At 45.4% G+C, this 13,929-nt stretch overlaps 1 protein-coding gene across 2 annotated transcripts in view; it reads right to left on the bottom strand.

Moving 5' to 3' along the window:
- Positions 1 to 13,263, bottom strand: part of LOC124031598 (unconventional myosin-Vc-like) — a 70,659-nt gene extending 57,396 nt beyond the window's left edge. For both annotated transcript variants that reach the window (XM_046343035.1, XM_046343043.1), the window contains exons 1-6: positions 13,103 to 13,263; positions 12,651 to 12,761; positions 9,180 to 9,351; positions 4,601 to 4,745; positions 2,961 to 3,117; positions 2,384 to 2,527 (exon numbers count right to left, since the gene is read on the bottom strand). In XM_046343035.1, the coding sequence (XP_046198991.1) occupies positions 2,384 to 2,527; positions 2,961 to 3,117; positions 4,601 to 4,745; positions 9,180 to 9,351; positions 12,651 to 12,761; positions 13,103 to 13,129 (756 nt within the window). In that variant the 5' untranslated portion in view covers positions 13,130 to 13,263. The remainder of the gene's footprint in view (positions 1 to 2,383; positions 2,528 to 2,960; positions 3,118 to 4,600; positions 4,746 to 9,179; positions 9,352 to 12,650; positions 12,762 to 13,102) is intronic.
- Positions 13,264 to 13,929: the final 666 nt, after the last annotated feature.

Here is a 13,929-nt window from a genome sequence, read left to right as displayed (position 1 = left end):
CAACTACCACACACACACACACACACACACACACAACTACCACACACACACACACACACACACTACCACACACACACACACACACACACACACCACACACACACACACACACACACAACTACCACACACACACACACACACAACTACTACACACACACACACACACACACACACACACACACTACCACACACACACACACTACTACACACACACACACACACACACACACACACACACACACACACACACACACACACTACCACACACACACACACACACACACACTACCACACACACACACACACACACACACAACTACACACACACACACACACACACAACTACCACACACACACACACACACACACACCACACACACACACACACACACACACACACACACACACACACACAACTACACACACACAACTACCACACACACAACTACCACACACACACACACACAACTACCACACACACACACACACAACTACCACACACACACACACACAACTACCACACACACACACACACACACTACCACACACACACACACACACTACCACACACACACACACACAACTACACACACACACACACACATTACTACCACACACACACACACTACTACACACACACACTACCACACACAACTACCACACACAACTACTACACACACACACACAACTACCACACACAACTACACACACACACACAACTACCACCCACACACACAACTACCACCCACACACACAACTACCACCCACACACACAACTACCACCCACACACACAACTACCACCCACACACACAACTACCACCCACACACACAACTACCACCCACACACACAACTACCACCCACACACACAACTACCACCCACACACAACTACCACCCACACAACTACCACACAACTACCACACACACACACACACACACACACACACACACACACAACATTACTCCCTCACTACTACCACACACACACACACTACTACCACACACACACTACTACCACACACACACACTACTACCACACACACACACTACTACCACACACACACACACTACTACACACACACACACACTACTACCACACACACACACACACTACTACCACACACACACACACACAACTACCACACACACAACTACCACACACACACACACAACTACCACACACACACACACACACTACCACACACACACACACACACACTACCACACACACACACACACAACTACACACACACACACACACACAACTACCACACACACACACACACACACTACCACACACACACACACACACACCACACACACACACACACACACACACACAACTACCACACACACACACACAACTACCACACAACTACCACACACACACACAACTACCACACAACTACCACACACACACACAACTACCACACACAACTACCACACACACACACAACTACCACACACAACTACCACACACAACTACCACACACACACACAACTACCACACACACACACACACACACACACAACTACCACCCACACACACAACTACCACCCACACACAGAACTACCACCCACACACACAACTACCACCCACACACACAACTACCACCCACACACACAACTACCACCCACACACACACACACACACACACACACACACACACACACACACACACACTACTCCCTCACTACTACCACACACACACACACTACTACCACACACACACACTACTACCACACACACACACTACTACCACACACACACACACTACTACCACACACACACACACACTACTACCACACACACACACACTACCACACACACACACACTACCACACACACACACTACCACACACACTACTACCACACACACACACACACAACTACCACACACACAACTACCACACACACAACTACCACACACACACACACACAACTACCACACACACACACACACAACTACCACACACACACACACACAACTACCACACACACACACACACAACTACCACACACACACACACACAACTACCACAACTACCACACACAACTACCACACAACTACCACACACAACTACCACACAACTACCACACACACACACACACAACTACCACACACACACACACACAACTACCACACACACACACACACACACACACACAACTACCACCCACACACACACAACTACCACCCACACACACACAACTACCACCCACACACACACACAACTACCACCCACACACACACACACACACACACACACACACACACACACACACACACACACACACACACACACACACACACACACACACACACACACACACACACACACACACACACCAAATCTGAGAATCAAGTATGTGATGTATGACCTGGGAAACCACTCTAGATTTCTCCAGGAGATACGTCCTCATGTTGGCCCCGATGATCTGATATCTCCTGTCGAAGCTGATCTCTGTGTACTTCCCAAAGCGACTGCTGTTGTCGTTCCTGGTCGTCTTGGCATTTCCTATAGCCTTGACACACACACAAAAAAAAAACTTGCATTACAAGTTTGTCCATCATAGTTGATGCTTAATCAAAACACAATGTAGATGTATCATTAAGATGTATCAGAGGTACGGTGGCTGGTGAGGCCAATCCGTGCCTGGAGCACCATGGCACATCACACTGAGGGGCCTTTACCTACAGATTATCATGAGTCTTTCACACTGTGGGGTCTTTACCTACAGATTATCATGAGTCTTTCACACTGTGGGGCCTTTACCTACAGATTATCATGAGTCTTTCACACTGTGGGGCCTTTACCTACAGATTATCATGAGTCTTTCACACTGTGGGGCCTTAAAAGCATAAATGAAACAGATTACATCAAATGACTCATTCACATATTGTGATGCTACATGTAATGACCATTCACTGCTAGGACACATGTATTTAAAAACATACCTCAGTTATTGGGTTGGATGCCAGAACTTTGTCTTCCACATGTGTTCTGCTGCCAGACTTGCTGACCATAGCGAAGTACCTCATGGCATATCTGGCAGACACGGTCTTGCCCGCTCCAGACTCACCACTCACTATGATAGACTGGTTCTTATTGTTCCTGAGTAAAAAGGAAATAAATAAAAAATGTATATCCAAAAAAAAAAAAAAAAAAAAAGAGAAACATCCCTTTTTCAGGACCCTGTCTTTCAAAGGTACTTCCTAAAAATATATTTTTTTAAACTTCACAGATCTTCATTGTAAAGGGTTTAAACACTGTTACCCATGGTTGTTCAATGAACCACAAACAATTAATGAACATGCACCTGTGGAATGGTTGTTAAGACACTAACAGCTTACAGACGGTAGGCAATTAAGGTCACAGTTGTGAAAACTTAGGACACTAAAGAGGCCTTTCTACTGACTCTGAAAACCACCAAAAGAAAGATGCCCAGGGTCCCTGCTCATCTGCATGAACGTGCCTTAGGCATGCTGCAAGGATGCATGAGGACTGCAGATGTGGCCAGGGCAATAAAATTGCAATGTTCGTACTGTGAGACGCCCGAGACAGCGCTACTGGGGTCATCCTCGTAGTGGCAGACCACGTGTAACAAGGATCGGTGCATCCGAACATCACACCTGCAGGACAGGTATAGGATAGCAACATGGAGCTGGAAGGTCCGTCATGGTCTGGGGTGGTGTGTCACAGCATCATCGGACAGAGCTGGTTGTCATTGCATGTAATCTCAATGCTGTGTGTTACAGGGAAGACATCCTCCTCCCTCATGTGGTACCCTTCCTGCAGGCTCATCCTGACATGACCCTCTAGCATGACAATGCCACCAGCCATACTGCTCGTTCTGTGCGAGATTTCCTGCAAGACAGGAATGTCAGTGTTCTGCCATGGCCAGCGAAGAGCCCGGATCTCAATCCCATTGAGCACATCTGGGACCTGTTGGATCGGAGGGTGAGGGCTAGGGCCATTCCCCCCCAGAAATGTAAGGGAACTTTCAGGTACCTTGGTGGAAGAGTGGGGTAACATCTCACAGCAAGTACTGGCAAATCTGGTGCAGTCCGTGAGGAGGAGATGCACTGCAGTACTTAATGCAGCTGGTGGCCACACCAGATACTGACTGTTACTTTTGATTTTGACCCCCTCATTTGTTCAAGAACACATTATTCAATTTCTGTTAGTCACATGTCTGTGGGACTTGTTCAGTTTATGTCTCAGTTGTTGAATCTTGTTTATGTTCATACAAATATTTACACATGTTAATGTTGCTGAAAATAAAGGCAGTTGACAGTGAGAGGACGTTTATTGTTTTTTGCTGAGTTTATATCTGCGTAGGAATACCGCATATTTCACATTTGACAGGTGAGTTTATTTCCAAGACGTTATACTGACAGATTGGCCCAAAGGGAAAATAGATTAAAGGCTATAGAATAGAGAATATAGAATAGGAAGTTGGTGGGGGGGGGGGGGGGGGGGGACTCAGGGATCAAACCGTTGTCTCCAGGAGCATAGCGTCGGTCCGGGAGGGGGGGGGGAAATTACTACCACAAAACCAGCCCCCTCTCCCGGGGACGGCCCGTCTAACTTTTACCTGGCCATCTGTTTGTAAGCCTCCTCTGCCACAGCGAAGATGTGAGGATCCATGTCACCCATGTTCTGTCCACTGTAGGCGTTGATGACTGCATCTCCGTAAATGTGAAGCTGCTTGTATGGGTTGACAGCCACCAGGATGATTCCTGAAAGGGAGTGAAGGAAACCATTAGGACACACAGCACAGTCAGTTATCCATCAGGACATACAGCACAGTCAGTTATCCATCAGGACACACAGCACAGTTATCCATCAGGACATACAGCACAGTTATCCATCAGGACACACAGCACAGTCAGTTATCCATCAGGACATACAGCACAGTCAGTTATCCATCAGGACACACAGCACAGTCAGTTATCCATCAGGACATACAGCACAGTCAGTTATCCATCAGGACATACAGCACAGTTAGAGTTATCCATCAGGACATACAGCACAGTCAGTTGTCCATCAGGACATACAGCACAGTCAGTTGTCCATCAGGACATACAGCACAGTCAGTTGTCCATCAGGTCATACAGCACAGTCAGTTATCCATCAGGACACACAGCACAGTCAGTTATCCATCAGGACACACAGCACAGTCAGTTATCCATCAGGACACACAGCACAGTCAGTTATCCATCAGGACATACAGCACAGTCAGTTATCCATCAGGACATACAGCACAGTCAGTTATCCATCAGGACATACAGCACAGTCAGTTATCCATCAGGACATACAGCACAGTTAGAGTTATCCATCAGGACACACAGCACAGTCAGTTGTCCATCAGGACATACAGCACAGTCAGTTATCCATCAGGTCATACAGCACAGTCAGTTATCCATCAGGACACACAGCACAGTCAGTTATCCATCAGGACACACAGCACAGTCAGTTATCCATCAGGACATACAGCACAGTCAGTTATCCATCAGGACACACAGCACAGTTATCCATCAGGACATACAGCACAGTTATCCATCAGGACACACAGCACAGTCAGTTATCCATCAGGACATACAGCACAGCACAGTTATCCATCAGGACATACAGCACAGTTATCCATCAGGTCATACAGCACAGTTATCCATCAGGACATACAGCACAGCACAGTTATCCATCAGGACATACAGCACAGCACAGTTATCCATCAGGACATACAGCACAGCACAGTTATCCATCAGGACATACAGCACAGTTATCCATCAGGACATACAGCACAGTCAGTTATCCATCAGGACATACAGCACAGTCAGTTATCCATCAGGACATACAGCACAGTCAGTTATCCATCAGGACATACAGCACAGTCAGTTATCCATCAGGACATACAGCACAGTTAGAGTTATCCATCAGGACACACAGCACAGTCAGTTGTCCATCAGGACATACAGCACAGTCAGTTATCCATCAGGTCATACAGCACAGTCAGTTATCCATCAGGACACACAGCACAGTCAGTTATCCATCAGGACACACAGCACAGTCAGTTATCCATCAGGACATACAGCACAGTCAGTTATCCATCAGGACACACAGCACAGTTATCCATCAGGACATACAGCACAGTTATCCATCAGGACACACAGCACAGTCAGTTATCCATCAGGACATACAGCACAGCACAGTTATCCATCAGGACATACAGCACAGTTATCCATCAGGTCATACAGCACAGTTATCCATCAGGACATACAGCACAGCACAGTTATCCATCAGGACATACAGCACAGCACAGTTATCCATCAGGACATACAGCACAGCACAGTTATCCATCAGGACATACAGCACAGTTATCCATCAGGACATACAGCACAGTCAGTTATCCATCAGGACATACAGCACAGTCAGTTATCCATCAGGACATACAGCACAGTCAGTTATCCATCAGGACATACAGCACAGTCAGTTATCCATCAGGACATACAGCACAGTCAGTTATCCATCAGGACATACAGCACAGTCAGTTATCCATCAGGACATACAGCACAGCACAGTTATCCATCAGGACATACAGCACAGTTATCCATCAGGACATACAGCACAGTCAGTTATCCATCAGGACATACAGCACAGTCAGTTATCCATCAGGACATACAGCACAGTCAGTTATCCATCAGGACATACAGCACAGTCAGTTATCCATCAGGACATACAGCACAGTCAGTTATCCATCAGGACACACAGCACAGTTAGTTATCCATCAGGGCACACAGCACAGTCAGTTATCCATCAGGGCATACAGCACAGTTATCCATCAGGACATACAGCACAGTTATCCATCAGGACACACAGCACAGTCAGTTATCCATCAGGACACACAGCACAGTCAGTTATCCATCAGGACACACAGCACAGTCAGTTATCCATCAGGACACACAGCACAGTCAGTTATCCATCAGGACATACAGCACAGTCAGTTATCCATCAGGACATATAGCACAGTCAGTTATCCATCAGGACATACAGCACAGTCAGTTATCCATCAGGACATACAGCACAGTCAGTTATCCATCAGGACATACAGCACAGTTATCCATCAGGACATACAGCACAGTTATCCATCAGGACACACAGCACAGTCAGTTATCCATCAGGACACACAGCACAGTCAGTTATCCATCAGGACATACAGCACAGTCAGTTATCCATCAGGACATACAGCACAGTCAGTTATCCATCAGGACATACAGCACAGTCAGTTATCCATCAGGACATACAGCACAGTACAGTTATCCATCAGGACATACAGCACAGCACAGTTATCCATCAGGACACACAGCACAGTTAACCATCAGGACACACAGCACAGTTAACCATCAGGACACACAGCACAGTCAGTTATCCATCAGGACATACAGCACAGTCAGTTATCCATCAGGACATACAGCACAGTTATCCATCAGGACATACAGCACAGTCAGTTATCCATCAGGACATACAGCACAGTCAGTTATCCATCAGGACATACAGCACAGTTATCCATCAGGACATACAGCACAGCACAGTTATCCATCAGGACATACAGCACAGTCAGTTATCCATCAGGACACACAGCACAGTCAGTTATCCATCAGGACACACAGCACAGTCAGTTATCCATCAGGATATACAGCACAGTCAGTTATCCATCAGGATATACAGCACAGTCAGTTATCCATCAGGACATACAGCACAGTCAGTTATCCATCAGGACACACAGCACAGTCAGTTATCCATCAGGACACACAGCACAGTCAGTTATCCATCAGGACATACAGCACAGTTATCCATCAGGACATACAGCACAGTCAGTTATCCATCAGGACACACAGCACAGTCAGTTATCCATCAGGACACACAGCACAGTCAGTTATCCATCAAGACATACAGCACAGTCAGTTATCCATCAAGACATACAGCACAGTCAGTTATCCATCAGGACACACAGCACAGTCAGTTATCCATCAGGACACACAGCACAGTCAGTTATCCATCAAGACATACAGCACAGTCAGTTATCCATCAGGACATACAGCACAGTCAGTTATCCATCAGGACATACAGCACAGTTATCCATCAGGACATACAGCACAGTTATCCATCAGGACACACAACACAGTTATCCATCAGGACATACAGCACAGTTATCCATCAGGACACACAGCACAGTCAGTTATCCATCAGGACACACAGCACAGTCAGTTATCCATCAGGACATACAGCACAGTTATCCATCAGGACACACAGCACAGTCAGTTATCCTAATTTGCATTCACATAGTAAGCTTCTAATATAGAATTTTAAAATAAATAAATAAGATGTATAATAATAATAATTTAATAAATGGATGTACTGCCCTGTGAATATTATTTTTCATTCTATACAAACATAAAGCAACAACTCGTCACCCAGACATGAACTTTCACCTTCCATCCAGCCGATAAACGAACAGTAAAACAAAAGGCATCCCATTAAGACAGCCGAGGAAGTATTTCCTTTAGTACCGCAGTATGTGTAGATGGACTTGGGAGTGTGAGTGTGTCTTTACCGCAGTAGGTGTACATGGAGTGTGAGTGTGTCTTTACCACAGTAGGTGTACATGGAGTGTGAGTGTGTCTTTACCACAGTAGGTGTAGATGGAGTGTGATTGTGTCTTTACCGCAGTAGGTATAGATGGAGTGTGTCTTTACCGCAGTAGGTGTAGATGGAGTGTGAGTGTGTCTTTACCGCAGTAGGTGTAGATGGAGTGTGAGTGTGTCTTTACCGCAGTAGGTGTAGATGGAGTGTGAGTGTGTCTTTACCGCAGTAGGTGTAGATGGAGTGTGTCTTTACCGCAGTAGGTGTAGATGGAGTGTGTCTTTACCGCAGTAGGTGTAGATGGAGTGTGTCTTTACCGCAGTAGGTGTAGATGGAGTGTGTCTTTACCGCAGTAGGTGTAGATGGAGTGTGAGTGTGTCTTTACCGCAGTAGGTGTAGATGGAGTGTGAGTGTGTCTTTACCGCAGTAGGTGTAGATGGAGTGTGAGTGTGTCTTTACCGCAGTAGGTGTAGATGGAGTGTGAGTGTCTCTTTACCGCAGTAGGTGTAGATGGAGTGTGAGTGTCTCTTTACCGCAGTAGGTGTAGATGATCTTGGACTCCACGAAGCGCACTTTGAGGTTGTGTAGAACTGCTGGTTCGTGGAGGTAGCTGAGAGCTGTCAGGTCATTCTCCCCCACCAGGATATCAGGGTTGCGGAGGTGAGGGAGCTGAGGACTGGATGTGTCCAGGGAGTACAGCATCTCCTACACGGGGAATAACAGTGTGATGTTGGTGATTCAAAGCCTCTTGTGGCCAGTTTCCAGGACACAGAGTATAGTAAACCTAGTCCTGGTCTACAAAGCATTCTCAATACAGAATCTCAACGTTAAAAGTATGTTGTATGAAATACACGTCCTAGTCCTGCCCTACACGTCCTAGTCCTGCCCTACACGTCCTAGTCCTGCCCTACACGTCCTAGTCCTGCCCTACACGTCCTAGTCCTGCCCTACACGTCCTAGTCCTGCCCTACACGTCCTAGTCCTGCCCTACACGTCCTAGTCCTGCCCTACACGTCCTAGTCCTGCCCTACACGTCCTAGTCCTGCCCTACACGTCCTAGTCCTGCCCTACACGTCCTAGTCCTGCCCTACACGTCCTAGTCCTGGTCTACACGTCCTAGTCCTGGTCTACACGTCCTAGTCCTGGTCTACACGTCCTAGTCCTGGTCTACATGTCCTAGTCCTGGTCTACATGTCCTAGTCCTGGTCTACATGTCCTAGTCCTGGTCTACATGTCCTAGTCTGTGAGTGAAAGTAATGAGCTAGAGATGAATGAAAGATGATCCCCCATACTCAAAAGGCACAGAGACAGATGTTTCCCTTAGTCATCTCAGAGATTCGACCCAGAAACCATTTGGTTACTAGCACAACACTCTTAACCACTAGGTTACCTGCTGTAAATGTATGCTGTCGTTCAAATGTAAGCTGTTGTAACAGATGTGAAACCGCTAGCTTAGTTAGCGGTGGTGCGCGCTAAATAGCGTTTCAATCGGTGACATCACTTGCTCTGAGACCTTGAAGAAGTGGTTCCCCTTGCTCTGCAAGGGCCGCGGCTTTTGTGGAACGATGGATAACGATGCTTCGAGGGGTGACTGTTGTTTATGTGTGCAGAGGGTCCCTGGTTCACGCCCGGGTATGGGCAAGGGGACGGTCTAACGTTATACTGTTACACTGTCATTCAAACTGAAATTGCCCATACAGTACATTGCAGAGTATTGTGTTCTATAGTTATAAACAGGGCTCTCCAACAGGCCCTTACAGTGCAGAGTATTGTGGTCTATAGTTATAAACAGGGCTCTCCAACAGGCCCATACAGTGCAGTGCAGAGTATTGTGGTCTATAGTTATAAACAGGGCTCTCCAACAGGCCCATACAGTACAGGCCCGAGTATTGTGGTCTATAGTTATAAACAGGGCTCTCCAACAGGCCCATACAGTACAGGCCCGAGTATTGTGGTCTATAGTTATAAACAGGGCTCTCCAACAGGCCCATACAGTGCAGAGTATTGTAGTCTATAGTTATAAACAGGGCTCTCCAACAGGCCCATACAGTACAGGCCCGAGTATTGTGGTCTATAGTTATAAACAGGGCTCTCCAACAGGCCCATACAGTACAGGCCCGAGTATTGTAGTCTATAGTTATAAACAGGGCTCTCCAACCGGCCCATACAGTACAGGCCCGAGTATTGTGGTCTATAGTTATAAACAGGGCTCTCCAACAGGCCCATCCATCATCAAAACAGTTCTGAAAGTACATGCAATTTTCACGTGTTCCATCGCAAGCTGTCATAAACAAATCTCTCAGGTATCAGTCACCGCGGGCTCCATTACCCCTGGTTAGCCGTTAATGGCTTAGAAAGTCAAACCTAACAATATTGCCCATCTTGTGAGTCGACAACTACTTTTCACAAAACCTTCTCAATTAAAAGTTTAAGTAGGTTAACCTGGCGGAAGTATATACATGTTTAGTTATCTATTATTTGTCAACATGGTCATGAAATGAGCCGCAGCAGCACCAGAAACCATCGCTAGACGGGCACATTATGCCTGGCATAAACTACACGATTTCGCCGTCCCTGACGAATTTTCCTGATCAGGGTGAAATCCTATGAACTTGGGCTAAGATCAGTACGTCTGGACTCGCGTAGGTTGAGCGGGTTTTTATTTATTTATTTAACCTTTATCTAACTAGGCAAGTCAGTTAAAGAACAAATTATTATTTTCAATGACGGGTCAAGGACGCACTGTTGAAGACTGTTCGGTTCTCCAGACCAGGATGTCCTGACAGCTTTCTGACATTGGTGGTGCGCCTGGTAGTAAGACCTTGGACGCGACAGCCAATGAGCACTCCACATGTTAGACCCCCCCCCCAGATCATGGCGAACAGGGCAGCAACAACACCACGCAGGTTGTCCCTAGTTACCACAGCCACAAAGTCAACACTGACCATATCATACAAATGCATCATATTTCGTTTGTTGGTACTAATTTAAAGGTTAGGCTTAAATGTAGCAGTGTGGTTTGGTTAAACATCAGATATTAATAAGATAATTTGAAGAAATAGGCGGGGTTTAGCTAGAAATAAATATGACAGATTGGTGGAGCTGTGGAGAAAACGCGGCATCCTTTTCAAAATTAAAAGATTTTACGGCCAATTCCCTCTACAATATCAGTCCATATTGTCCACGTCTGTGGGTCCATATTCTGCGCCGCAGTCTCTTTTTTTTAAACGCTTCTGCGCATAATAATGGGCATACTAATAAATCATCTCACCGACAAAAACATGTTTGCTTGTCGGCATTTTCCCCCCGATGACAACCGAAAAACCGCAGGGCAGGATCTGCTAGGGAGCAGGATCTGCTAGGGAACATTGAGCAGCCACGTCCTGGGGTTGTGGATGGACGGAATTAAACATTTGGTACATGGAAATCTGGAAATTTGAGCGCATCCGAGTAGTTAATATCTTTGAAGTGTTGTGTTTGCTCACTCTAGATGCGCAATTAAAGGGGAACTACACACACACAATCCACATGTGTTAGTTTTCTTCCAGACCAGCTCTTTGAACAATTTTAATTTTGAGTTAAAAACAAATCTGGAGCCAGGAGTTTTAAAATCACAGATTTTAGAGGAGATGTGGTATATGGCCAATATAGGAAGGCTAAGGGCTATTCTTAGACACAAGTGCCTGGACACAGCCCTTAGCCGTGGTATATTGGCCATAGATCACAAACCCCCAAGGAGCCTTATTGCTATTAAACTGGTTACCAACGTCATTAGAGCTGTAAAACTAAATGTTTTGTCATACCTGTGGTATACGATATGATATATCATGGCTTTCAGCCAAATCAGAATTCAGGGCTCAAACCACCCAGTTGATAATAATCATTGTTTTACCAGGTATATTGACAGAAAACACTCTCTCGTACACCAATAACTTTATTTTTGATTACAGTATCTCATGCTAGAAAAGGTTGGAGACCCCCTGGGGTCTGTCTTCAGTACTTACAGTGCCATCCTCAAGCTGCAGTTGTAAAGCGTCATCTCCAGGTTTGAAGTCTCTCAGGATCTCTGCGGACTTCCAGACATGCTCTTCATCCGGTATCCACACTCTGTTGTACTGAATGAGCCAATTAATTATATCCTACTTTCTCAAGATGGAAATGAGTGAATGGTAGATCAGAATTACAGTACAGATACGTTACTACTAATTACATAGACTTCAATAATAAAGTAACACAGCATTTTGATAATGGACTCTACAAGGAAAGTTGGAAACTCATCTGCATAATCATTTCCCAAACTGTATTCAGGTGGACAGTGTGCACCATATGTTAGTCATATAACAAATTTGTCAACGTGTTCAACAGGTGTTAAAACAAAGCGATTGAGATTCCGTATTAAGATTGAATGAGTTTTTTTTTAAACCATGTATCACTTCCTTTTTCATTATTTTCTCACCTTCGTATAAAGTTCCGACAAAGCCATGGTAGTAAAGTTTTAACAATCCGTGAGTTTAGCCAACAACATCCATACCGTCAGTGGCGAGAAAAAGTCGACAACTTCCCCAGGCGTTTTGTCTTTACCTGTGCAGTGGACTTCGCCTTCCTCGTCCCGCCCATCAGTCTTGTGACAGCAGCTTGACATTAGGGGTGTGTTCATTTGAACAAAGACAACAATAGAAACAGGATACAGACCTCAGCGGATTTTTAGTTGTGCGGGTGATTCTATAGTGATTCCATTGGCATGCGCCTTGCGTTTACTCAAGGAATGGAACGGGATACAGTAGCAAACGTAGCCTATAGATTTCTCTCAGCCTTTTCCCAGCAGTTGGGTGACAGCAATCCACGTAGCATTATATGGAAACTACACATATTGTTCATGTAAATAAATACATTCATTCTATGATCACCTATTCAAAACCCATTCAGATTTTTTTTAATTTTTTTTTAAACGTTTATTATTTCAAATACCTCTCACCATCTTTTATGTACTGGTGACCCACAATATAAAGCCTTTTAGGTGCATAGTAACAAACAAACCCCCATCCCGTGGAATTATTCATAAGACATTCCTACAGCCATAGAACAATATTAAAAAGTTGTGCGGGTGATTCTATTAAGTGATACCAATGGCGCCTTGCGTTTACTCAAGGAACGGAACGGGATACAGTAGCAAACGTAGCCTATAGATTTCTCCAAGCCTTTTCCCAGCAGTATTAAAACTACTGTAAAGCATTTGAGGTGATATTCAGGTTTATACATTTAGGAAACCTGATGGTCACTTCA

Source organism: Oncorhynchus gorbuscha, linkage group LG01 (genome assembly GCF_021184085.1).
Source record: "Oncorhynchus gorbuscha isolate QuinsamMale2020 ecotype Even-year linkage group LG01, OgorEven_v1.0, whole genome shotgun sequence".
Taxonomy (NCBI): domain Eukaryota; kingdom Metazoa; phylum Chordata; class Actinopteri; order Salmoniformes; family Salmonidae; genus Oncorhynchus; species Oncorhynchus gorbuscha.
This window is presented reverse-complemented; position numbering and strand designations above follow the sequence as displayed.